General features: G+C 37.3%; 2 protein-coding genes across 4 annotated transcripts in view; both read left to right on the plus strand.

Annotated features, from left to right (window-relative positions):
• The first annotated feature begins 864 nt into the window (after positions 1-864).
• Positions 865-11,926, plus strand: LOC121640134 (myozenin-2-like). 2 transcript variants are annotated; one of them, XM_041985797.1, is made up of 6 exons: positions 865-2,223; positions 3,061-3,150; positions 3,926-4,092; positions 8,097-8,241; positions 10,035-10,218; positions 11,392-11,926. In XM_041985797.1, exons 2-6 carry the CDS (start codon positions 3,069-3,071, stop codon positions 11,624-11,626), a joined length of 813 nt encoding a protein of 270 aa, XP_041841731.1. In that variant the 5' UTR covers positions 865-2,223; positions 3,061-3,068; the 3' UTR covers positions 11,627-11,926. The 2 variants fall into 2 exon arrangements, with proteins under 2 accessions (XP_041841731.1, XP_041841730.1); XM_041985796.1 differs by having other exon boundaries at positions 865-3,150.
• Positions 11,927-21,398: 9,472 nt separating this feature from the next.
• Positions 21,399-27,586, plus strand: part of LOC121640141 (inactive ubiquitin carboxyl-terminal hydrolase 53) — a 28,678-nt gene continuing 22,490 nt past the window's right edge. Inside the window, exon 1 of one of the 2 annotated variants that reach the window (XM_041985805.1) lies at positions 21,399-21,782. The gene's annotated coding sequence lies outside the window, so the exon portion shown is untranslated. Of the gene's footprint in view, positions 21,783-21,846; positions 21,907-27,586 lie in introns of those variants that run through there. The other variant, XM_041985806.1, reaches the window with a different exon arrangement.

The following is a 27,586-nucleotide window of genomic DNA, read 5'->3' on the forward strand; positions in this document are numbered from 1 at the left end:
GTTCTTGAAGTGATGGGACTTTTTTTTTCTAGTTTTGTTTGGTGTTCAATCCATAAAGCATGAGGACGGGATTTGTGATGTTTTCCAAACAGGATATCATTATGACAACAGAATGCAATTAGTGTTGCATTAGAAATGAGGCTTAAAACTTGGGGAAAGGTTAGCACTATATCTGAGTATGTTGCAGGCAGACACGTTATGCAGTGTCTACTAAGTTAAATTAATTTGATTACTTATCATTTGCATTTTAATTAGTGAAGTAACATGAGCCACTTATGATGAAAGAAGGGAGATGGTAGATTTTTCAGACGTCTAACACTTTGCATCCACAGGCTATAAGAAAAAAAAACATTCAGAGGGAGAATTAAGTTTAAGTTTGCAGTGAAAGTTAAGGGGTAAACATTAACAAATCCAACATAAATGAATGTTTTGGTGCATAAAAGATTTACTGGGAGTGAAAGAATGTTTCATTTATTTTTGACTTTTGTGATTCAGTGTAATCCTCTCCAAAAACTAAAGCTAGGTTCTTTTTTGTCCATAAAGTGTATGATGTCTTAATGTGATTCTCACCAAGCAGCCTCACAAACATAAATACAATTAACCACACAAGTGTTGTATCACAGCTGGTTTAATACTGTAGCACATCTGTACTGCTTCCATTTAAACAACACAAATTGTGGTCATAATACAACACATATACGAACTTTCTGTTCTAAACATGTTCAGCAGTAGCTTCACCATAAGCATTTAACTAAATAAACTCCAGCAAACAGCACAGCATCTCATCCCACACTGTGTTTGTGTTCTCTACTTTGCTTTGGGCCATTTGTTGCTTGCTGTACCATCCCATGAAGCTTTTTGTATGATGTGCTGTCTTGAATAGTCATTTCATGTACAGCACATGGGGTTGGGAGGGGGCCTGTTCCCATGGTGACCACCAGTTACATAACAGTGGGTACCTACTGTAGCTGCACCATTAGAGAATGAGAGATAAGGGCACAGAGGGAGACTATTAACAGAAATTATTTCCCTACCAGTTTAGATTTAGAAAACAGTTTGCAGGAGCTGAAAGGAGGCACTTTAAGAGCAATGAGAGCAAAAACCATAAAAAGCAGCACAGCTTTCAAAATATCTCATTCTGCATGTATGCAGTTATTTTTTTTTATTAACCAGGCACTGCTGTGCTCCTGTGATCATACTGTAACCTGCTCTGTGCTGCTAACTTAACCTTTCGTTATCTCTTTGTCTCTTATAAAAAGTATAAAGTAAATTAACTTTAGTAAGGCTAATTAAATCATAGTGAATGTAATTTAAAATGACTGAACCATAATTATCCATCCTATATCACATGATGACATTTACAACAAATAGAATCTGACTGGTTTTCAGACCCTAAGGGGGATATTATCCCAATGAATTTATTTATTGTTGACTGTGCAGCTCTCAATTGCCTATGAGAATGACAGCAGCCGAAACAGCTTTATTCTTTAAATCACTGCCGCTAGTTTGCATTGTATTTTATTTTCTCTACACTTTTTAATGCATGTGTATTAGAAAAGTTGCAAGGTGAAAACTCACTTTCACCCTTTGGGTAAGTCAGTAAGTCTGTATAAAATCTATACCATTATTCTTAGTTGCAACTGAGAAAACACACGTATCTCCACTACATCTTCACAGACAAAATTAATGTCTTTCTAAATTGGCCAAGTTCAGACATCACTGATTTTCTTTAGGTTTAGGGCAGACGTTTGCACTTCTGGAAGTTAGAATTCTTTGACATGCAAGATTTTTGCATTTTCATCCTAACAAACTTTCAACTTAACGTTCAATAGCTGCAACTGTACACGCTAAACTACAACTCCTCCTGATCTGCAATCAGTGTAAACCATCTTGACTGACTGGCCAAGAGAGAGAGATGGAAGGCGAAGTGAGCAGTAGTAGCAGTGCTCTAAATTTAGTTGCCCCTCCACTTGTGAACTAAATACCAATGACAACAGACAAACTGACACCCACCCACCTACTCACTCAGTAACATAGTCAGTTAGGTCAGGCCTGAGCCCCCTCTGCCCACCCTCCTCATGCCGAGCTCCAGTGTCGGGGAGCACGAGCACCCACACAGATCGCAATTCTCAGTCTGACCCTCCTGCCTCTCACCTTTCTGACTTCCCACCCTGAGGAGACAGGCACAAGTTAAGACTACCCCCTGAGGGTCCTTCAGGACAGGTAAGCATCACTCGGGCTTCTCCACAGGTGTGCTGTCTAGCTCTGTCTAGCTACTTTGAATCAAGCATGGCCCTCACTACCACCCACAGTGATTCCTGCTGCATTTTCATATCAGCCACATACAGTAGCTTTCTCTCTATTGTAGTTTTTCCACACTGATCTGCTGCTGCATTGTCTTTTTGGGTCTTTGATCTTTCTTTTTTTTCATAATATCCTGATTAAAGTCAATTATGCTTTTGTTTAATACACTGAGATAAAAATGAATGCAATCCTGAAAACATTATTCTTTTATCTGATAATCATAACTGCTGTTTTCCAAATGGTTTGCATGGAGAATCAGCTTCAGCATTTGGTATGAGATACTTATTTGTTCTATTGCAAAACTTTTTGGAAATGTTTTGGATTGAAATGAAACACTTGTGTTCACTGACACCTTGATGTAAACTATCAACTGGGCTGTTTTATCCTCAGTCTCACATGTTTGCTGTGACAGCAACCTTTTCTCTATCTGTGTCCTTTCAGCCCACTTGAACAATTTCAAACATATTGATTCCCAGACCCCTGACACAGCTGGCTGCCATGTCTGAAGAGCATGTGCTTGGCGTTTAACAGCTCAAGGTTATTTAAAGGGATGTGCTAACTTTGCCCTTTTCACTGCCCCAATAAATTCTGTCTTCTATGTTGGGTCTTTGTGCGTGTGGTGGATGCCTGATGTTGGCCAATCGATGATCTAAATGCAGTTGTGTTGCTTTGCTTTTGTCTTTGGTTGTTTATCTGAACAGCTTGTAGTGACGTGCACACTCTCCTGTAACTTTTTGTCTCACCCTGAACTCCCAGGGGCAGCCATGTCACAGTTTTCCACCATGACGACCAGAGAAAGGAAAATGCAGGCAGCAGCAATCTGCAGGGAAGTTCAAGCCCAGGAAGGTACCCAGCAGCATCACGTCCTCTTCACTACCTTCTCTTCTTAATCCTTTTAACCTCTAAACTTTTCTTGTTCTATATTTTCTTTGTTTCTCTTTCATACTTTCTGTTGTACACACAACCAAAGACATGCATTTAACCTCTTAGTTTACAGGACACATTTAAATTATATTCACGTTAGATTTTTTTTCTTAAATATAAACTTGCCTTGTCCTACACAGACAACACAAAGCCCACCCTTTTCCAATGCAGCAGTTGCCAACCCCTTCTCTTAACCCTGACTATAAATAAGTAAATGTATACTTTTATAGGCCAAAGTAACTAATCCCTTTGTCGTTGTCCTTTGAACACGCTATTTCAGGGTGAGGACAACTGTGTGACTCAGGAATAGGGAGGGTATGACGGTTACTGACAGCTGAAAGATATTCTGGCAAATTATGCATCTCATACTTGGATATAGGCTTGTGACATCTCCATGATCAGCATGCAGTAGCTAGCATGAGGAGCAAACCACAAAACAAGCTCCAGGCATGAGTTGATTTGGAGGCAAAGATATTTCCTCGTTCATCATACTGGCAGGAACGCCACATCAGCAGTCCATGTAGAGGGTGGCTTTTCTTGCAGCAGGGCCTTTTTTCTTTTAGTATGAATATAATTCATGTTCAGCATAGGTGGGAGTATGGCAATTAGGAAAATTAATTTCTCTTGTCAAAAGTCTAATCCCTGTACAGAAAAGACATAGGATCTTTAGTCCTTTGTCTTGTATCCTTCTTTCTAGATTTACAGATGGATCTGGGGAAGAAAATGAGTGTCCCTAAAGAGATCATGCTGGAGGAGCTCTCTCTTGCCTCCAACCGGGGCTCCCGGCTCTTCAAAATGCGCCAGAGACGCTCAGAAAAATACACTTTTGAAAGCATCCAGAATGAAAACAACAACCAGCTCAATGTAAGAGGAAAATGTGATGGAGTGAATAATATGGACAGAGATAAGAATAGTCTGACATTGTGCAAAAAAGCACATATTTGCATTTGTTTTTCCTTTTACAGTGCATGACAAGAAGAGATTGTTTGTGCAGAAATGACACCAATGGATTAAATTTGTTTAGCTTGGCTTGGCTTGGTTCAAAGGATAAAAAAATAAAAAAGTAAAAAAGTAAAATACCCACCCTAAAGCTTCTCCAAAGCACACTACAGTAATTAACATATGATATTGTATTTGTGTTAACACAACAAATCCAAAGTGTGAAACCGACATAGAAACAGTCCTTGAGAAAGAACTGCAGTTTCCCAGAACATAAGACTTTTTTAACCATATTGTTCAATCTGAAGGAATACTTGCATGATTTTTTATTTATTTATTTTTTTTTAGTTAAACATAATCTTTTATTTACTGAGCTTAATGCAGATGAGCAGATTTAGTAAACCTGGGACAAAACTTTATTCATGCTACACTGTTAACCTTTACAGTTTCATTCTTTATAGATATTTGAAAAATATAGGAAAAAAAAGTATTAATGATCACTTTTAATTATAAAATAAAGTAAATTTAAAAACATAATTTTAGTATATTTATTTAGTATTATTATTTAAAAATGCAGAAGCAGTTTGAAATATGGAAATGATTTCATGCTGCCGGCCTAAAAGTGAGTGTGAGCACCTTTATAAAAACAAATGTTGTGTTGGGCTACTTTCTTGTTTGAAGATTTTAGGTGTGTGTAGATAAATGCTAAGGAGCAGGAAATACTTTAGCAATAAGTGTAATGAAATAATTATTCCAGATCATCAGTTTCGGACGATTATTTGGCGTCCACCATTCTCGAGTGAAAACGATTATATATAAATATTAGAAATACAATATAAATACTTAAGACAAGTCCCAATCCTGTCAAAAGTGGATGTCAGACCTTGCAATTCTCTAGAAGCCTGCAAAAACCCCAAGAGCTACATCTCAGGCAAACCTTAGCATGTTAAATATTAAAGTTAATGACAGAATAATTAGAAAGGCTTCAATGAGAAGATTTGTCTGGAAAAAAATCTCCATGAAAAGAACATGCTGAGCAAGCCCCACAACTTCTTAAACAACAGGACTGATGAGACCTAAGTGGTGATGATTAGTTAACATATTTGGAGGGAACAAAACACAGCAAGTCAGCACAAACACCTCATATTAACTGTCAAGCACGGGGGTGGAAGGACAATGATTTTTGCCACTACAAGACATTTGTTGAGCTCAGCAGCTCTACACACCGAAGTACAAAATACAACACAATGAAAGCGAAAAAAATATGCTGATAACCTCAAATAGAAAACACTGACTTCAAGTTGTTTACTTATGGTGGCTTTGCTAGTTATTGAATCATGCTTCTGCATTTTAGTTTAATTTTCTATTGAATAAAGAATGACATTGTGTAATATGTCATATTGTTCATGTGTTATTGTTCATCTGAGGTTGTAGTTGCCCAACTTTAACAGCCGATAAGGACCAGATGACAATCTGTTATGTTCTGATACATTAATCCCCTCCATCGAATGAGGGCATACTTCCTTTTTCACGATACATTAGTGGTATTGATGTTTTCATTTATCTCTTGAAAAGAAATGAGAGTGCAAAACATTTGCACGGCCACAGTGCGCGCTCTCCATGCCCAGCCATCTATTTTGCTCACCATACTTTCTCACCCTCACATGATAAACATTTGCACAATAACTTACATCCTGGTAGCACTAAAAGTGTTTACTTGAGTTGTGCTACAGACATGGAGCAGCATATAGTAACAGTAATAGTAAAAGTCCTCTGGCAGGGTATAAGTAGCTTTATTAATGTCCCTTTGTGTGTGCATGGGCAGTGTGCCAAGTCAGCTTTTCCTTCTCCCAGCTGTATAAATCTTAGCCTGACCTGTTTATATATATGTATAAAGCAATTAATGTTCCAAAGCCCTGTAAAATTCAATCAAGTTTAGCTAAGTTTTTCTTTGTTATATCTAATTAATTTGCAAAACTTGTTATATCCTCTTTCATTAGCTGTATCGTAGCCCTGCAAACTTTTCATTGCCCTCTTGAAGTCCATAGATTAAAGAATTATTACGCTCCAGCTAAGGAAAATTTGTTCCCTCATCTTTGAAGTGGGAAAAACTCACATATCTCGGTTTATTTATTGCTCATGGCGATGGAAGGATTTTGTTTCAAGTTGTCAACATTTCCTGAGGAAGTCCTGGAGTAAATCATCATAAATATCTTTCAGCAGGATGAAAGCTGGGTGCCTGGGCTGCAGTACATTTCACCCAAGCCAAGAGAACAACGTCTCTGAAGTTCAGAGCAAATGGACAAACGCATAGCTTCTCTTTTTGTACTGTTTTAAAAACTATTTGACATGAAAAATTGCCTAAATAAATGTCAGAAAACCCACTATTTTATTGTTTATGATGTGTGCAGATACCATTTTCCAGTCTTTTTCCCAGCTCAAAATGCTAGAAAGGCTGTATATAAATATATACACCTAATTTAAACATAAAAACCAGGGAAAAGTAAAGTGAGTAGCACTGCTCATCTTGTTACAGTGCAATGTTCTGCAGGGAAAACTCAATATTAGGCTCACTCTAAATTAGTCCGGAAGCCATGTTATGGCTGAAACACATAGATGTGTGAATAAAGCAATAATTCAGGGATGAATTACTGTCCCACAGGTTAAAGAGGTTTCTCTATTTCAACACGTGACTCATATAAATAAATAAATAGTTCAAAACATCTTAAAAGAACTTTTGCAAATGTAGCACAAATAATTTGGATACATTTTATATTATCAAAAATCATTGTTCCATAATTTAAAATAAAGATTTTAGTCCCACACTATGCTCAATATCTGCCATTTTGCTAAAAAAAAAAAAATATTTGATTAGATTTAATTAAATTACACATGTTCATCCTTTTTAAATATTATTTTAAATTTTTTTAGCATCATCTCTTTCTTGTTTTTTGTTTTCTAATTTTATCTTCTTTTATTAACATTGTCTTTTTCAACAAAGGAAATTTTTCCGTGTACATTTGCAGTGTCTGTTAGGAAAAGATAATCCCAAAATGTGGCAAAATTATCTTAATGCAGATATATCACAAAACTTTTACATAAGTTAGTAAATTCCTCATTCACATTTCCACTTTTTTAGCTGATGAATACCTCTAAACTACTTATTGCTTCACTATTTCAACAAGCTACCTTAGCACTGTCTGTCTCCTTTATTGTGTAGGTTGTGGTGTTTTTTTTTTTAATTTTTTTTTTATATAGTTTAAACAGCTGCCCATCGCTACAGAGAATAATGCTGTGAAGGCAGTGAAAGTAAACCTTTAAATCTGCATTCCAGTCAGCTAAACAAAAAGCTAACATTGTAATTCACTCACTGGCCTCCATAAAACAGAAAGAGCAGCAGATTTATGTGTTATTCTCTGTAGGTTCATTAATTGTGGCAACATTCAGATCAAATATGGCAATGTTAAAATAGTTTTATGTATGTTTTCACATTAAAATTTGCTCAAATTTCCTCCAGTTCTGTCATCTTTCAGCTCATTATTTTGCTGTTAAGGCCAACAGAGTTTAGCTCACCTGCATAATGAAAAGATTAGTTATTAAAATCTAATTGCATAATCATTTGTATTAGGAGTGTCTTAAACTCTTAATTAAAGGAAATTTTGCTCTGACTAGCCTGGATGTGTGAGTTCAGTTTGAAATACTAACTAAAAAAAAAGTGGAAGCATTTTTCTGTTGATGCAAGTACAACTTAAATTATTTAAAATAGAGAAAACCAAATGATCAAAGTTTACATATCAAGAATTGGGTCAAAAACTTTTCACAAGCTATTATACAGACCTGATTAAATTTCATTCTGAGCAGATAATTATGTTAAACTTTTTTTAAAGCTCAACTGACCTCTTTTAGCTTTTTTCCCCCCTTTCTTTTAGAGCAGGATGGTTTCTCAAACTGAGAATGAAAGTGTCGCAGGCAACAACAGCAGCGAGCACAACTTGGGTGCCAGCCAGGCATCTAGCATGATATCTGATACACCAGATATGAAAATGGTGCCAAATCCGAGCAGTATTGCCCCAGGTAAGTAACACTAGTGATGCAGTACACTGCAACGCTTTTGAGGACCTTTTGAATTATGTGGCAGCAAAACACTCAGCTAAGGTTGATCAGAGTTAAAGTGTAAATTTATATGGAGCCACTTTCTAACTACAGTTCAAAATAAGTTCTTATTTTACCTTTTATGATCTTATTTAACTTGTTGGACCTTGCAGTGAAGTCTTGCTCCAATATTTTTAAGACACACAGCTATTTCTCCTTATATATTAATTTACAGATATACAGACAATATAGACTCTACAGACCTAAGACTTCACACAAATACTTTGTATGAAGGGTTAACACAGTTTGTATGATTATTTTTTATGGTTTATTGTACGTACAGTACATCTTTTGCTCCTGGTGTGGAGGCTGGGTGGATGTACTGTACACAAAGTACTGGATGTACTGTTTTGATAAGGATTCAACTTTTTTTCATTGTTTGCACTGACACAGGATTTGATCAAGTAGAAAAATATTTTCTTCTTCTCTGGAATCTGCTGGTCTCAGGCAAAATATGATTACATGTTTTTATTCTTCCTCTCTTGGCCTGTCTTCTTCTTTCTTTTTCATCATTTCATCCCTCGCCTTTGTTTCATGGCTACTCTTCCATGTTCCCATCTTTCTTCCTAAATCTTCCTCAACCCTTGATGCTGCAATCAGCTTTAAGCATCATTTAAAAATTGTCCAGTTTTACCCACAGGATTTCCTGTTTGCCTCTTGTGCCACAGATACCATCAGCTTTGTACTTGCATACTCCCACATGTTTAAGTTTTGTCCAGTTGACACAAAACTAATACTGATTTAAAGATGAGTGTGTTCTCTGTGTGATAAGGTGTTATTTCTGGATCCCCCTACACTATCTGAATGAAGTCACTCCAGCTGTAGCAGAAATTAGGCCAAAGTGTATTTGGTATCAAATGTTTAAAAAAAAAAATCTTAAAATAGCACCATTTCCTCATGGGGGTGTATGTTTCATGTTTCTCTACCGCTCCCAACATTTCTTAACCAAGTGACAGAGTGTTAATCAGATACAGTGACCACTTTTGGTTTTAATAGAACTTGGTATGAATGTGTGCTAGTACAGTTGCAGTTACAACTTTCTTTACAGGGACATATGAAAGAAATGACTTTAGATATAAAGTTATTTTTCCTTAGCCCTTTTTAAGAATCTGTCTTTCATTTCCACATAAATTTGGGTGTGTAACTGACCTTTCCCAGGAAAATATCAGCTTGTTTGTGGAACAACATATTCTAAAGACTTTGAAAATCTTTAGCACAATGTTTTGTAATAGATTCCCCCCCCAAAATCTGTAAACTTCCCCTCAGGTCTATTTGGTCCCTCCTGCTTCCTCCTCAGGGCAAAGCATAAATTCAGGAAGGGGGATTGTTCATTGTGAGAGGTTAGGACGTGACACGACGCCCCACATTATGTAATGCCTGAGCTTGCAAGCCCCCCTGAGTGAAGCGCTGGGTTTGAAGGATAGTACTTTGGATTGGCCTCTCCCATCAACACACACAGACAATGTGGGGAGACATACATACAGGCACACACACAGAAACACAGGGACGCTGTCTCTTGATTTGTTCTGCTGTGAACTTTAACGAGAAAGAAAAAAAAAAGCTTAAGAAAAACCTGTGGAGGTTAACAATATCCCTCACTCACACCGATCACCCACACACTTTAAAAACACCACTACAAAAGAAAAATAATTAGAGAAGGAATGAAAATGCTTGCCATATTTGGTAAACATGTCTCTGTTATATAATTTACCCAGGATATGGAGGTCCTTTGAAAGACATCCCTCCAGAGAAGTTCAACAGTACTGCTGTGCCAAAGTCATACCACTCACCCTGGGAGCAGGCCATTATCAATGACCCGGCCTTGGCTGATACACTCATCCCTCGCATGCCTGAGCTGGAGCCCAGAGCAGACCTACCAGGATACAAAAGTTTCAACAGGTAACAGCCACACAGGTGGACAACAAGTTACCAATAAAAATGTAACTGTCTGTGAAATGCACAATTTAATGCAGAATCTAACTTAGTTATTGATATTTATTATTTGGGATTAGATTTGAACTGAGACCTCCAGTGTAAATGTAAATTAATATTATGTATGAGGTTATTGTTTTGTAAAAGAAAGAAGTTGCACTGTTAGTTCATGAGAACTGTCTTGCTTTGGGATCCTGTCCCAAGTGGCTATTCCAAGAACTGCAGTTTTAGCACTTCCTTGTTAGTATTCCAGTAACATACAGGATGCCAGGAGGTGATATTTCCCCTATGGTTTGTGGATTATTGTAGTTCAGAGAAGTAATAAGGTAGTCATATTTGGACAGGACAACAGAGCTGAAGGTTGACACGTGTAAACTGTGGGAATTTATCTGGCTGCAGTCTGTGACTTTGCAACAGTCTTCCATCTATTTTCTGTACTTGCTTATGGAGCCTATCCCAGCCACTATCAGGCAAGAGGTGGACGAGACAAATAACAGTTCACACAGTCCTAGGAAGAATTTAGAAACACCATTTAACCAAACATGCATTTTTTTGGCCTGTGGGGAGTGAAAAGAAGACTCTTGTGCATGAGATTCAAACCAGGAATCCTCTTGCAGTGAAAAAAAAAACTAATTATGCAGTTTTCTTGAAAACAACAAGTAGCACATTGATCTGAAACAGTGAATGCATTTCATGACAGTGGTTGACCATTTTTATTTTAAATTTAGAACCAAATATTTTTTAAACCTGCCCCTGGTGGTCATTGTTGGTATTACATTGATAGACACCATTGGGTTAACAATGTCCATCTTTTGTTAGTTTTTAATTAGTACAGATAGATTAGAGACAGAATAATGCTGGTAAAAACAAAACCCCTGAGTAAAAGTTTCTGCTTATAATTTAAAATAATACATTAAAAAGTTACATAATTTGTTTCTTTCTTTCTTTCAGCATTCAAGTATCTAAACAAATATGGTCCATCCTTCACCTCACTCATAACTTCTCCCTCTTACAAATCTTACAATATATCTTGGGGTCAAAGTCCTCATTTTAATTAGTTGCATCACTTCAAATGTCACTGCAGTTCCTCTCATTAGCACATGACAGTCACTGTTAACACTGTTGCTTTGTCGCCTCCAGGGTGGCAACCCCTTTTGGTGGTTTCAATAAGACACTGAGACCTGCTCCTATGAAGCCCACCCAGGAAGAAAACCTTCCAGAAATCCCAGAACACCTGACACTCCAGGCGGATGAAGGGGTAAATCGGCCTTCTTTCAACAGATCTGCTCTGGGGTGGGTGTCTACGGGTGGTCCAGTTGCACTTCAAACTGTTCCCCTAGAGCCCATGTTCATCCCTGAGTCAGAAGACCTTTGAACCCGTGAAGAAGTCACACAGGGATGCTGTCTAAGTAGTTACTACACCCGAAGTTATTGTGGCCGGGGTGACATTTCTGTCAGAAAGGAGTGAAAGTGAGGAAGCTTCCCGTTGGGTGTTGCTTGTTCATCCCTTGGTTTTCCAGCAATGTTCACTTTTGCATTTCAGTGGTAAAATTAATATATCACCTTGTAAAATAAGAGGAAAACTGGTATACAGTTGTTGTATATTAATGTGCATAATAGTGTTTTATCTTGTAGACACACATTTTTGCTCAATAAAGTGGTGCAGAATGAAACAGATTCATTTATTCATTCTTGTTCCAAGTTCTTGACATTGTCAATAAGATAAAAAAAATAGCTTCTGTTTTCAGGCATAGATGCAAATTTATAACAGATTTTACTATGTGCCCCATGGAAATAATTTTACAGTATGCTGGAATGAGCTACTCTCAAGGTTCACTTGAGTGAATGATGCTACGCCTGTGTGCTATCGTCCCATGCAAACCCATCACATAACGTATCATGTAAGAGGCCAAAGATACATGTGAGCCACTGTTTCATGGCTCAAGGTTACACTGCTTGACAAATCAAATCTGCTTCACTGACATGAGCGACTTGACTGATGCATCTTCCACCTTTTGGCTATGCCCACTGGAGGAAGTGGGAGTGATGGGAGAGAAGCTTGATGAACTGCTTATTTGTGTCTCTGCTTGCTACTATAGTACATGAGAATTTTTTATCAGGTATAACGAGCTTGGATACATGGATTAAAGGTACTTTAAGGTTGTACAAAGGATGCATGTTTCTTTTTTAAGTTATAATAAAATGACTGGAACATAAATAACTGCTAGTTAACTGTGAGTAAATCATGATGTTTCAATGTTGGTATGTAAACTACTTTGAAATTTACAGAGGTATTCTGCATTTAGGATGCTGGATGATGAAGTGATACATGTGTTATTTCATACCATTCTTACTGCAGAGACATCTTAAACTGTACAGCAGCATGTAGTTGTAGGCAGGTCTATCTAGTATACCCATACCCTCTTCTTTCAAAGCCGTACCCCTGTAATTTGTGCCGAATGTGGTTTTGCATCAACTTGCTGAAAAATGCATAAATGTCTCTCGAAATAATTAATCTTGAATGCTAAGTATGTTGCTCTAACATCTCATGTTGCTACCTGGATAGTTTTGAAACACACTTTGCATACCTTGTTTATATGGATGTTTTAAGTTTAAATGTAGTTTACGAGACAAAACATGAAATGTCTTGAGCATAAACTGATTGCTGTGAAACAAAAGTCAGAGTTACTATAAAAACCCTCATTTTTTTAACCCAGTTTTGATTTATCCTGATTTGGGGTTATACTTTAACTTTACTACAAATTTACTACAAAAATAAATAATCCAGAGGTCTTTTCCAGCTTTTTTTTCCCCATTAATTTATTCCACATGAGTAAATCCTGAATAGCTTAATCCACACTATAAGGTTAAATCCATTCATTTGACCTTTGGCCACAGATTAAGCCTTGATATCATGAGCATTAAGTTGTTCTAATAACTGTAGATTTGGTGCTTGTTCCTTGTGATAAGTGTACATTGAAAAAGGATTGACAAGAACATGTGAACGACAAGAAGGAATGACGTGTTCTGGTCCACAAGATGATGGACACTTGGGAGGACTAACAGTTACAACTCAGAGGTCACACTTACGAGAGCTAAGACCTTGCTCTAGGTCGTGTAAAGCTGTCAATCACCATCACACAGTGTTAGCTAACATTTCATTTGTAGCATATGACAGGTTTGAGATCAGGTTAGTAAGTTAATGGACTAGTTTTCAGGCCAGTTTATAAATACACGGGGTTCTCTATGCCAAATTGTGCTTAATGTAATTAAATTCTAGCCATTTGTATATTTTGTAAAAACTCCAAATGTATCAAGTTTATCTTTTTATTTCATTTTTTTTTCAGATCACAAACATACTTCTAAACCCGTCTTTTCACACATCTTTCTGTTTCTCAGATTTCTGTTTTTAATTTCAGTGTTAGTCACAATGGATAAAAACACAAGAAGAGTAAGAGGTCAAAGTTAATCAGAAGAAAATCAGGTGAAAAACACCAGGATTAGATAACACTTTGATCTACAAGTAAATTAAAATATATTTTGAATTCCTCTTGATAATCATTGTATCAAATGAAAATTAATGTAATAACAGAAGATGATCAAATTAAATAGCAATTTTATATAGAAGCACTTCCAATTTAAACTGTTATTTTAAATACATTAGTAATGTGAACTGTCTCGTTTTTTAACTGAAAAGCTGTAAATTGTGTGGAGGTATGCGGAAAATAGGAATGTGATGTGACCACAATATAGAAAAATAATCCCCAAGACTGACAGTAATGATTGCACTGCACTTTAGTTGTTAATGAAATCTGGTAGTCTTCTGCATCCCTGCGTGAGGAAGGCATACAGTATGATTAATTTCATTACAGCAAGTGATGTCTTCTCTGTCTCCAAAACAGAATTAGGAAATGCCTCTCAGGTTTCTTCGAGGCATGTGACTAAATCCATGGTCAGCATTCCTCGCCTCTGTCAGAAGGCCTTTGGAATGTGCAGCTCCCGGTGCCACTCCCTCTTTGAGTCCTACTGAATTCCTCTGGCCAGCCTCCTGGAACTGTGTGTACAGCACACCACCCAGCATCCGACAGTGCCAGTAGCTCTGCCGAGTACAGAAAATATCGAGAAGTGTTTATCAAAAAGCAGACTTAAACTCTCTTTGAACTTCCAATGTTGCTGTTATGAAATCACAGTAAAGGGAGTATTATCAGCTCGGACTGCATGGAGGCTGAGGGTTGAGGAGCCAGATGATTTGATAATTAATCTCTAACTGCAAATGGCTTCCTTTCAAACATGTTTGTCTTGGCGTGACGTAGGAAAAAAACAGGAGCTGCGGATGGTATTAGTAGTTTGAAGTTTGCTCTGGGCAGCAGACTGGCTTAATTTGACAAAATTAACACCATTGTCCCTCATTAAGAGAGTAAGATTGCAATGCATCCCAGAGAGTTTCATTGAATCCAGCTTGTGGACGTTACTTTTGGAAATGTACAAGAGAAAACTGTTTATTTTTTATAAGCATCCAAGACTAGCTTGGCTACTTGTTGTGTAACAAGGAATCTGACAAGACAGGAAACACACAGGTTTTCTTTCCTGTGCGTGCATTCAACAAGTGGAAAAGATTACACAGATTTTAAATTAAGCTCTATTTCGTCATTTATCTCATGATTTCACTGTGTGGCTCAGTTCAGTTTGAGCTCCTGGCCCTCTATATCTTTATCAGAAGTTAACAATGAACCTTGCTGCAGTTGCAGTCACCATCATGTTTTTATGCTTTAGTCCCCTGGGTCTCCATTTGCACACACAGCACCAAGCACTGAGTTCACCGTATGCTGCTGACACAGACAACTGCTAAAAGGCTGAGCCACTTGACCAGCCAATATCCCAGAAGGATTTCTTTAAGTATGCATGGGCCAAACGAGAAAACAAATGTGCTGTGAAATAACTGCAAGGGCACAGGGCTTAACCTAGAGGAAGACATATGGTTGTTTCAAAGGTATTAGGAAGCAGAAACACTATTGAGGCTCTCAGTGTTATATTTGAAGTGGAGTTTAAACTCAAATCCTGCACCGGACATGTTCGAAATCTAGGATTAACCTTGTAATACTGTTTCAAAATGCCCCCCTGCCATGAAAACCCACAATTAATGGATAATAATAGTTTAGTGTTTCAGTAGTGTATGTCTTTCTCATTTGACGACAAGATAGACTCGCCGAGCTTGAGGTATTGGCAAGGCATGTGGTTATTCTCACAGGAAAGTGCAAAGCCTAATGGGATGTCTAAAAATATGAGAGGGCCAGAAAATCTCATGGGTCAGTAGGGTGGCACCGGGTTGCCTGTGAGGTGAGGTGAAGGGTGTCAGGGCACACATTCCACTTCTGAAATGAGGTGAAATGACGCAGTAGGTAGAAAGAAGTTTCACACAGAGTGTATGACTCTATGTGTATGCAACTTTAATCCACAAACAAGGATTAGTTTGCACAAGTTTGTGGTTGATTTTTAATTGGATGGCAGGGTGAATGCCTGAATGAATATCTAATCTTCTTCAAAGAACTTCCTTTAAGGACTGAGAATGATTGTTGTACAATGTGCACTCATTATCTATCACAGAAAAAAAAAACATCACTGTAGAAACCATCTCATTGAAGGACACACACAGCTGAGCTAGTAATTAGCCTGTATGGAGAAATGAACTTTAAAATGATGTTCCTGTTTACTTGCAAAAACCCTTGAGACCAATTAGATTCACATTGTCTCACAGTAATCCAGTCTCTGTGTTTTGCCCCAGGGGGCTCATCTATTTTCCTGACTGGTCAATATATGTTAACCTCCTCTCTTTGCTTAACGGTCAGTCGAGAAATATGAACTTACAGCTGCAAACCCAACAGGTAAGTGAATAAGCTGTAACACCCATACTCTCAAATTAGAAAATAAATACTCACATTTCAGCTGAAATATCTAAGAGAAGAAAGAAATGGTGTTAAATGTGTATAAAGTGAACAATAACCCAGTCTGATGATGTTGTTTGGGAATAATCTCAGTGTATATGACTTTCCCAACACACAACAGTGAGGCCACAGCATGTTTTTCCTGCCTGCTGCAGCTACCGTGGATACAGCAGACACAGCAGTGAAATATATCACAGTCACCCCTTTGGCTGCACTCCAGAATTAATGTAACCTGGTCAGTTGCAGAAAAGGAGATATAAAAAGAGCTTATGTCATCACTTTTCTGCATTAAAACAATAAAAAAAATTCCTACTTGTGGTCGGAAAGAAAAGCTAATTAATTCAAACGAGGCAAAACAACAACAAATGCACAAAGACTACACCTGCTGTCATGGTGCATTATGACATGCACCCATGCTGGGACATCATACCAGTTTTGTAGGAATGCTAAGTCATTCTGATAACACATAAATATTATACCAGCAAACACAGTCGAGAGTCTTAAAGATACTTTGTTGTTTCTTATCGGTGTTATTTTTTAAAACAATGTTTTCTGCATGGCATGTTCCAAATGCCACAAACACTAATTGTACTTGAAAGTGGTCGAACAAACAGTCCTTTCCTAACACCTGTTAGCCTAACAGTTCTTAACAAACCCGAATAGTGCTCTCTTTGGAAAAAAAATAAAAAATCTAATCATTTTTGGATTTTTAATCCTTTGTTAAATATAGCATGAGTTGTTTCAGAGGTGTGGCCTCCCATGGCCCCCATTATAGTGCTGGAGCATGTCTAATCTCTTGCGTAACAACAGGGCATTCATTTCTGTCTGGTTCCTCATTAGTAGTAACTCAATAGCAATGCAACAAATGCTGTTCACAGAAAAGATTACAAGCTTTGCTTTGTTTAGTCTTTCTACTTGGTGCAGTTTTTCCAGAAACGGATAAACGAGGGTTTTCGTTTAAGGGACAGAACATTCATTGACAATCTCACAGTTTGAACCTACGTATTTCAGTGTTTACTCGAAGAAAATCTCATGTTTGTTTCGGTTTATGCACTCTGTGAGGATGAGTTTTGTTCTCACATTATTTTACTAGTACAAGCTGCTCCATTTGATCTATTTGCAATTCCCATGAAGCCACATAGATCCAAATGTTTGTGTGCATACACAAACATGCACACATAATAATGCATTTATTATTACCCAAGCCAAAACAGGAGGAGATTAGGTTTACATGTTAATTAGACACTAACATTTTGCAGTTGCCGGTACTGCAGCAGTGTATGGGAACTCAACAGTATAAGAATAAAATCAACAGGAGGAGAAGAATCTGCAGGTTAATTTATTCAAATTTACTTACACCACATTCCCAGGTGCTATCAGAATATGCTTGAGGAATTAATCATTGCTTTGTGATTCATCAGAGTCAGTATTTTATTTTCATTTTTTTTGCTGAAAAAAAGAGCTTATTGAAAAACTGAAAGAACTTGTTTGGTTGTGGCACAGAGCTGTTTGACTATGAAGTATTGATTGTAATACTCTAAATATTGATTGAAAGGCCAGACAACAGTGCTATAAATACCCCTATTCAAAAGCTTCAGGACATTTAGGGTGAGGTGGAAATTAATGACCCAGGAAAGCCATCAGATTCATCAATGACAGTGATTAAATTGTAACATAACTTGTTATTGTTGGCATTGTGTGTAAAAAATTAGGACACGGGTTTGTCATTTGAGTCATGTTTATCCATTGTGTTCAGCAAATCTCTTGCTGTTCAGTGCAGCAATCACAAGGTGAAAAGTCAGGGCAATGTCATTGGCTCTCTGTGGGACATTTGCTGTGCACACTTGTCAGATTGCAGAGCTGGCAAAGTCAGGATAATCTAAAATGAAAAAGTCCTTCACAACAAACTTATATGGAATCTACTGATTTGTTGCACACCCATTAGATGCCACAGCAGTCCATACATTTAAATAATATGTTTTTACAGTAAATCTGGAAAATTGTCAAGACAAGTAGGTTATATTTAGGAACGGTGGACATATCAAAAGTCAAAAATCAATAAGAAATTTTTTTTTTTAAATAAATAAAAGGTAACTCACCGCTCTGCAGAAGTCATTCAAGGTATGATCCATGACGTCTGCAGTGAAATTGCAACATATAGCCATTTTTAGCCTTTTGGCTCGAAGCAAAGCAACAACGCTGACAAGACACAAACTGTCAGATTTAGCTGCTGGATGGGAAGCTGTCCACCAAGGTCAGGAAAGAAAATTTAACATTTGTGGAGTCTTTTAAAGACCTGATCTCATTGAGCTGTCTGATCCATAATTCATAGGTGGTGCAAGATATTCAGTGGCAGCAGTTCAAAGCCAAAAGGCCTACAGCAGTGGTAGGAATGTCAAATGTCATAACATGAATCTGTTGTCTATGAGCTCTGAGCACCACATTGTCAATCTGGTAAAAAAAAAAAAAAAATCACATGGATGTAAATTAAATGTAACCCCCATTCCCTCAAAAATAGCAAAGGATTTCATTGCTTATTCTATTTCTCATAGGAGTATATTTTGTACTTCTACACAATGAGCAATAAAACATTTGATGATGAGGTAAAGTTAAATACCTTTAGACAAGACCATCAAAGCCCACATCACTCAAATGCATTATTACTATGCTCTTGAACTGTTTTATGTTGTAAAAGGAAGCATTATGTCCCTTGAGGAAATGAGTGCAAAGGGAAATAGCAGTGTCTCCTCTATGGGCCCTTTCAAGTACTTCCTGGGGAAAGTCTGGACCACGCTGATACATTGTGACCCCTCAGTGCACACTCCATCATTGCATACAGTTTCCTCAATCTTAGTGAGTGACTAATGTTTTTGGAAATCAGGTATTGTTTTTATTTCTAGTCTTGTTTGACATGCCTGCATAGGTCAAATAATTGCCACACGTGACCATATGCCTGATTAGTGGTCTGTTTAATTGAATTTAGGAGTTTTACAGAAGATGATGCAAAACACTTCTCTGTTCTACAGCATGAAGTATGTAGCTTTAGCTAAATTAATTGGTTAAATGCTCCCTATAGATTGCACCAGTGGTGTGGTGCAGGCTAAATCAGGGTATAAAGAGTATACTCTCTAAATCCCTTCTGATGTGTGCTGTAAGATTTTTTTTCTTTCTTTCTAGGATGGCAAAGACCTATCCCATCCTTCTCTTTTAAGTTTAGGTCTACATCTCATAATAATGATTTGTCGCTTGAGTCAAACACTAAATAATTAAGGCTGTAAACTTAATGACTCTATTTATAAAAATAGGTGTTGGACAGGCAGCTTAAAAGATGTGAGTCAATCAAAATTAAGGCTACTACATAACTGAATAGTGTTTGCATGCAGGACCAGTCATGTGGGCCCATTTCTGTTAAAGCTAAATTAATATTTTGTGAACATATAACCATAGTGTAAAAAAAAAAAGAAAATTGGTATTTACGTGATTATTTCTCCTTTTTAAAAACCAAGATGTGTCTGTAGACAAACCCAGACTTCCATTTGGTTTTGTCCTATACATTGTTGGAAAGCCAGATTAGTCAGCTTTACAATAAAGTCTGATTTATAAAGCTTTGACTTGTGCATATTTGGAATAACCATCACAGCTAAACCTTTAGCTAGTGCCCCTAAAGAATGTGCCAAAATCCTCTGCAAAATTCTCCTGTTGGTATTAACTTCTGTTTTGAGATTTAACTGCTGCCAGGTGTGTGTCAGTCACAGATGTATGACTGACGCTTGAATAACAGACAGACGTATCGGAATGAGATAAGTGGTGAACCCTTATCTCCTGAATCTCTGACTTAACTCCATCCTACGACAACACTCTCCCCCACAGAGCCAGGATCAGCACAGAGTATGGGAGTGGAGAAGATGCAATGACCTGCTGTGAGTCCAGATTTCAACCCAGTCGAACACTCGTGGGATCAGCTTGGGTGTGCTGTAGATGCTAGAGTGACCAACACAACTGGCTGATGAATGGTATGTCGTCCCACAGCAAAATGTGACCAGGCTGGTTTCCAACATGAGGAGGAGGTGCTAAGATGTTGTGGCTGTGGATGGATCTTCCACAAACTAATGAGGTCCATAACAGTCTAATATAAATAAAGTGTAAAAATGGCAATGTGTTGTTCTTTTTCCTTATTAGGGAAAATCTAATCGACCAAGCAACTCAAAACAAGCGTGAACACCAATATTGCAGGGGATTTTGGCACAGTATTTAAAGACACAACCCACACCTTCAGCTGTGTTGCTCATTCTGAAGCACAGTCCTTAAAAGTAATGCCTCATTATAAAGGTGAAAAATCAAGCTTTATAAACTATGTGTGAAACAACAAAAGTTGGTATTAATAATAATTAACCAAACACATTTTAAATTTTACTTTTTGTGCAAAGTTTAGCAGATCAAATATTCTTTTTTAAGATCAGGATAACCCACATGCCATCATTATTTGGGATATTTTGATAAAAATCCCGTCTTTGCTCAGGTAAAATGAATACAACTTAATATGGTCTAATTTATTTTATTCTTTTTTTAAAATGGGGTCAGCTTAAGCCATTAAACACGTCTTTTTTCTGACTTTAAAAGGAGAGAAAAGCTTTAATTGCGCACTCCTTTCATTTGCTTTCTTTATGTAACAGGATCAGGCAGATGGTGTTTGGGTAACAGGAGCCTTACATGACTTTTCTCCACTCTCATAATCATCTGTGTCAGAAATGTCACCACACTGTTGGAGTGTAGCCATGCAGGTAAACATTTAACACACCAAAAAGCAGATTTCATCATAGGCTGCTACACTTCCAAGACATAAACCATGGAAAATCAAGATAAAATATTCATATATTCAGATGATGGGAGATTGTTTTGAACGCATTCTTTTTCTTTTTTTTTAAATCCCCGTTTATAGACATTAAAAGCATAAATGCCATGGCCATTTAATACAAGCAGGTTGCAAAAAGAAGTTGCATATGACGCAGCTTTGCTATAGTGGGCTGCAAACTGCAGACCCCGGCTCTATAAAGCAACATTAACAAGCCTGCCTGGCAGCGGAGTTGGCGCTCTGCAAACATTAGTGTCTGTCAAAGCCACAGCAGCGGTGTACACCAGCATGGCAGACTGCAGTGCATACAGTGTTGAAGAGGCGGGGTTTGACATCTCAGCTCTGAAAACATCTCTAATCCAGTATTTCAGGTGCCGAAGTCGACCGAGCGACCATTGCTCAACACCGCCGCGCGTCAGTGACGGACGCAGCAGGAACGGACTCGCTTCAAACCGGGGGAACGCAAGTGTAACGACACAGCTTTGCCCTGAGTGGAAATTCTCGTGGAAAAAACAAGTCACACTAAAGCCAGAGTGAAGTTTCAGCGCCACAAGGCAACACGTTACAGCCTGGTCGGTGGACTTTTTCCGCTTCTCTACCTTTAACACATTTTAACCAGAGACTCGCTCGGCTTCTCGGCTCCCCCGAAACTCAGGCGAAATTCTCAAACTCCTGCTCTGTCCGCATTAAAGGATATAACCGCTTCTTATTTTTTGGTGGTTATTACTCTCTCGGAGGTGAGTGCCTCTTTATGTGAATTTGACACGAGTAGCCTAGTTGTTAAAACTTTTCTAGCTGATGTTTTTTGTAGGTGTACGTGGGGCGGAAATGTAGGCGTACCTGGAGCTCAGGTGAAACCAGGTAGGGCCTAGCGTTAGCTCTAGTTAGCGTCCTTATCAAGTTTTAAAATGTAGAGATGACATTTTTAAAAAGTCAAAAGAGTTGTTTTGTTTGTCTGGACTGTGTGATTTGTCTAACTTAATGTTGGTATTTTTATTTAAAAGTGTGTCGTCGCGTTGTTGTTGACAGCTAGCTAGGTGTGCGGCTATGTTCCTCTATAAGACAAGTAGCGCATTAAAATGAAGATTTAAACGACGACTCATGTCGTATTAAGCCCGTGTTTTCACACAATATTGCTTTGGATTGTTGTAATCCGTTTACTGGAAAATAAATGGGCGTGTAAAGCAAAAAATATAACCTTTCCTCTGTCTTGTAAAGAATGTCCTGATATGTTTTATGTGCGTTCAGATGAGGCAAAGTTGTGTAGCACATCTTTTATATTTGAATGAAACCTTCAGAAGACGAGGGATGGCGATTTTCATCTTATGCATCCTTTAAGCTGGCTTGTTCCACGTTAATTCAATCCAGTAACAAGACTCCTGAGCAGCAGTTGATTGTTTAAGCGCAGTCATGATGAAACAGTGAGATCATCAGACCCATAGACACCATGCACTCTCATCCTTTGTGCTGATGTTTTTGGAACATTTCCATTAGTGCTAACACTGTGACTAAAAGCACTGGGAAGCATGCTGAAGAACCAGTTTGGACCTGTCACCTCTTTGTTTACGTGCATGTTGGGCAAGGATACCTGGAATAGGTTTAGTTTATTGGGAACTATCTTAAATTATTATTCCTATAATCTTGATCAATACTGGGGGAAAATAACGTAGTCCAAACATTTGCAGGTTTAATTTCGTCAGGTTTAGTTTAAAATCGTTTTTCCTCAATTTATACTTAGATGTCTAGAGTTTAAGAGGGTTATCTTATTGTATGTTTCTTGGAAACCTGTTGTAGGACAGCGAGAAAGCAATTCTAAGAAAAGACAGGAGGTTGCGTTTCAGTCAAAGATTTTATTCAGTGTAGGATCCTGGACCTGTCCCTTTTGTTCTCTTTTTTCCCTTTGTATAAAATAATGGTGTGTCTGCCTGGTGTGAGTGACCTGTGCAGTTTCACAAGGCTGGACATGGTGACCTGGAGAGTGGCAAGCCTTTGTACAGGAAGCACACACAGGAAATGATCACTGCATTGTTGCCCAAAGGCTTGGCTCGTGTCTGCAGGGAATTTATACAGAACAGTCAAGTTTTGCACTTATTTTAACAAGGGGTTTAGCATGCAGGGTCGTGTCTCATTTCTGCTTGTTGTGCAAGAAGCGTCTGCTTTTGTTAAGGCCTCCTACAAATTCAGATTTTTTTGTGTTTGCTCAGGCCAGACTCCTAATAAAATTAATCAGACTGACAGAAGAATTGTGGAAAGCTGCATGTTAAGTCCAAGAAAATTAAGATATGGTGTTGAGTGTGGAGTGTAAAATTAGAAAACTGTGACTTCATTCTTATGTTTAACACATGAGTCAGAGCTCTCAGATGTTTGCGTGACTTTATCTGAAATCAAGAACATGTGTTACAGGTTAAGACTAAATTAAGACATAAAAAATGTTATTTTTCATATTGCCGTATCCAGTGATTATGAATTCATTGTTGGAAAAAACTCTGCTCCAAATTGAATTTCATATTAGAAAAACTGCAGACTTGGAGAGTATAATTTATAACCAAAGGTATAATGCTATTTGTTTCCTTCCTCAGCAGTTTTTATTCCATTCATTAGGATGAGTTGAGCTTTTTTGTTCATAACATCACCCTAGTAATTTACAGATTCAGCCCAAGGATTACACACGTAATGCTTAAGAAATAGATTTTCACAAAAGATAAAACTAAATAAGTGGAGTTTCTTTCTTACTCTACCATCAGACTAATTTTAGATGTGTCAAATATTGTCTGCCAGTAGTTCAAGTTATTACTATACTAAAGACTATGTTGGTTACTTAATAATGAGTGTGGAAAAATGTGCAAATCTACATATTTTAAAACATTCAGGGCAGAAAATAGGACTAAAAAAGGGATTGAAAACAAATACAGTTGTGTACAAGTTTCCTATTTCTTATAAGATGTTGGCTTACACAAGAACTGAATCACATTAAACATATGTAAGGTACTATCAGGAAGGATTAACTGCCATTTAGCTGGATGGAGGTGTGTGAGATATCAATTGACACTGAAGAAAAATGGTGTGTGTAAGGGCTTTGTGGCAAGTTGTACTATATTATTATGAATTACTATGGAGATTATGAATTTATTTAAAGGCTTTGTTTTACTTACAAGCAATTGTAAGCATTTGGGGTAAAAAAAAAACTTTTATTTGGGGAAAATTATTACATTTAAATATTGAGAATGTGAACTTTAAAGCTAAATTGTTCCAACAAAGGCCTCCTTAGATAAAACTAGTGCTTCTTCTTGCTTTGGTGTGTTCTCTCAAAGTGTTTGTGTTCTCACATTATAAAGCGATGAATTAGTGAGACTCAATTTACCATAGATTGATTCATCAGCAAGTCTTTGCATTACCATTTAAAAGAGATCAATTGAATCGTTCTTAATGGGGCTATCCATCAACAGATCGCTGATGGGCAAATTATAGCATCTGACTCTCATGCTTTCACACCAAATTTGTCAACATTTTACAGATTCTTCAACGCTGGACAAGCCTGGCTTGCTTTTCACACTCTGGCTGCTTGTTTTTAAGATTCAAGCCTTGGATTTTTTTTTTCTTATGACAAAGAAATAAAAAAGAATCAGCCCTGGACTTGACATGTCTGTGAAAGCCTTTGTTTACAGAGGAAGACTGGACTTCCTGCAGTGGTGCTCACGAGAGGGAAAAAAATAATTCTTTTGTTTTTCTTGCACATGGAGTTATACTTCATTTTTCCAAAGGCTTCCATAATGCAGCAAGATAATGTTGCTTTTTGAAAAGTTATTACATTATCAAGCAAGAGTATGTCCATCAGTTCTTACTGACGTAATTCAATGTACCTCACCTACCTTAGGTAAGATAGTAGTGATTCAGCAAGTGTCATGTTATTTTTTTTTTTTGACTAAACTATTTTTAAAATATATATATTTAAAAAGTCTTTTTGCCTTATGCTAACCTACACTCTGACCTGTCACAACAACATAACCCTAACCATTTGAGGTTATTTAACATGTACAATGTGAACTAAATTTTACACCAGCTGCACTTTTGACCTAATTTTCTCTTATATCATATTAAACATACAGTGTTGCATGTAACTGAACACAGCTTCATCTGTCTGTGTGTGAGCACATGTGGCTGAACTAAAAAAACCCATGTTGATGTTTAGGATCAGCAGTGTCACAATTAACATAAAAGCTTCTGCCAGTGACTTCAGAAAACAGACCTATATAAGCTGCTGTCATTAAAGTTAAATCTTGCTATAAGGTAAGATGGATTTAGGGAAAAATTGTTCATTTGGACTGAGTTGTAGGGATCCACCCGATGAATGGAAAAACCCGTCTTAGGAAATTGGTTTTATAGCACTTAGATTTACAAATGGAGGTATAACAGCTGTCTTGGCTTACATTAAGCAGTGAGGTAAACCTTACTGCATGAGCCAGCTAAATCATTTTCTCATCTAGATTTATAAATGAGGAAACAGATTTTATATTTCCATCCAGTTAAAAATTATTATATTGGATTTGCTTATTTGATTTTATTATTTAGATTTTTCTATTGTTTTACTAGAAGAATACACAACAGCATAGTTGTAGTAGTAATAATAATAATAATATGCCCAATGCTGTCTGATACATGAAGGCCTTTTCTTTTAACCATAAACCAAATAGTATCACAGTCTTTCAGATTAATCGTATTACTAACTTAGTCAGCAGGTGTCACTTCTACCTAGGAGAAAGGATAATGTAATGTTATAGTAATTAAAATGGAGCAGTATAATAAAATTAAATACTGCTAAATAGTATTTTATTGACTTTTTAAAACTTATGGTTCCTGTTTTCTGTAAGCACTTTGATATTCCCTGCGATATAAAGTGCTATACAAATAAAATATATTATTATTATTTATTATTCTTAAATATTGGAGACAAAAAGGCAGAGCCATATGTGCTGCTGCTGCTGTCAGCATTGTCACAAAGCAGAACATGTGCTAGCATCGCTCTCAGTGCCATCACTTTGACACTGAACAGTGTGGGCATGAAGATGTGTGGCATTGTTTTTACTTGCTGCTAAATGAGTATTGCTAAGGTCACTTCTTGAATCTTTATGTGTGCTCTTTAGAGGTAGGACTTAGAGTGATTGAGAAAGGTGTGTTTGCAAGCTCCCACTTGGAATTGTGCAACATAGGACATGTGATTAAATTGTTTTTCAGTTTCATCATACACTGACAAAGTTGATACCCATGCCTTGGCTGTAGATGATTTATGACACGCAGATACCAGCATCTTAAGTTATATGATGTTATTGGTTGTCTGTACACGAGGATTGTACAGATTTCTTTATCGGCCCTGTTGCTAATACAAAAACAACAGCTCTTAAGCAACTCTGAACTTAAGTGATTGCTTTGGAACGTTGTTGCTAAGCAGCCCAGTTGCACATTGCAGAGGCCGAGACTTCAGCATGTTTACTTAAATCATGTGAAGATGTTGATTCTGCAGTGTAAATACTAAACTTCGGTTTAAGGCATTAACTTCTGCATACCTGCAGTGTTGCAACATCGTCATCTGTGTAGGATTCCTAAAATTCCAGGACGGTAAATGTGGTTCAGCAGGATAAGGCTGAAACTACAATGGTTCTGGGAACTGTCACAAGAGGGCAGTTTAATTGTTTATGCTAAGTAGGGCATTTTTTTCTTAAACTGAATAGTAAAATATTTTTAGGTGTTTGTGAATAAGAGGATCAGTCAGTATATCTCAATACTTCTTTGTTCTGTGCTATTATTTGAGATCAAGATTTTAGTTTTTCATAAAGTCTGAAGACAAGCTTTGCCTCTATTTAGAATAAAAGCATATGTAAACACCAATAAACCTATCAAAAGTTACAGCTTGTGACTGTATAGATCACTTGAGGCATTCACCAATGTAATAACCCAGACAGCTTCCACTGCCTCGCTCAGCACAAACAGGTTCATCCATCAAACCTCTCATAGTTGATAATATAAGTCTTTTATTCCTATGTGCACAATGCACATTCACTGCAGATTTTGTTAGTGTTGCTCACTGTGTTGTTGAAGCTGCATGGAGTGCAAGTTTTCTAAATTGAACTGCATACTCAGTGTAATGTTCGCTACTGCTCAACTTGTTAAAAAAGGGGGGAAAAAAGGAAATAGGTCAGACCAGTCATTCTTTGCGGTTGAGTTTATAGAAGAATAGCTTTGCCAGACATAGCTAAAACAGTCAAGAAGTAGTAGGGGATTTGAAAATCTCATGCCACAAATAGCTGACTAATAACTTCAATTTGGGGTTTTGTCTGGATTCCCCTTAAAAAAAAAAGAGAGATCTTTAAACCCAAGCAGATTTACTCACTTTAGGTTAATAAATACACAGAAATAGGTGCATTTAAATGAATGACTGTGAATCTGTCATTGTTGTCATATATGTTAGGACTGAATAATTTTGGCTTTAAGTTAAAATTCAACCTAAGTTAGAGCTGAGTTTGTTCTGACACACTACTGTTGCAAA

The sequence above is a fragment of the Melanotaenia boesemani genome, chromosome 5 (assembly GCF_017639745.1).
Source record: "Melanotaenia boesemani isolate fMelBoe1 chromosome 5, fMelBoe1.pri, whole genome shotgun sequence".
In the NCBI taxonomy this organism is placed as follows: domain Eukaryota; kingdom Metazoa; phylum Chordata; class Actinopteri; order Atheriniformes; family Melanotaeniidae; genus Melanotaenia; species Melanotaenia boesemani.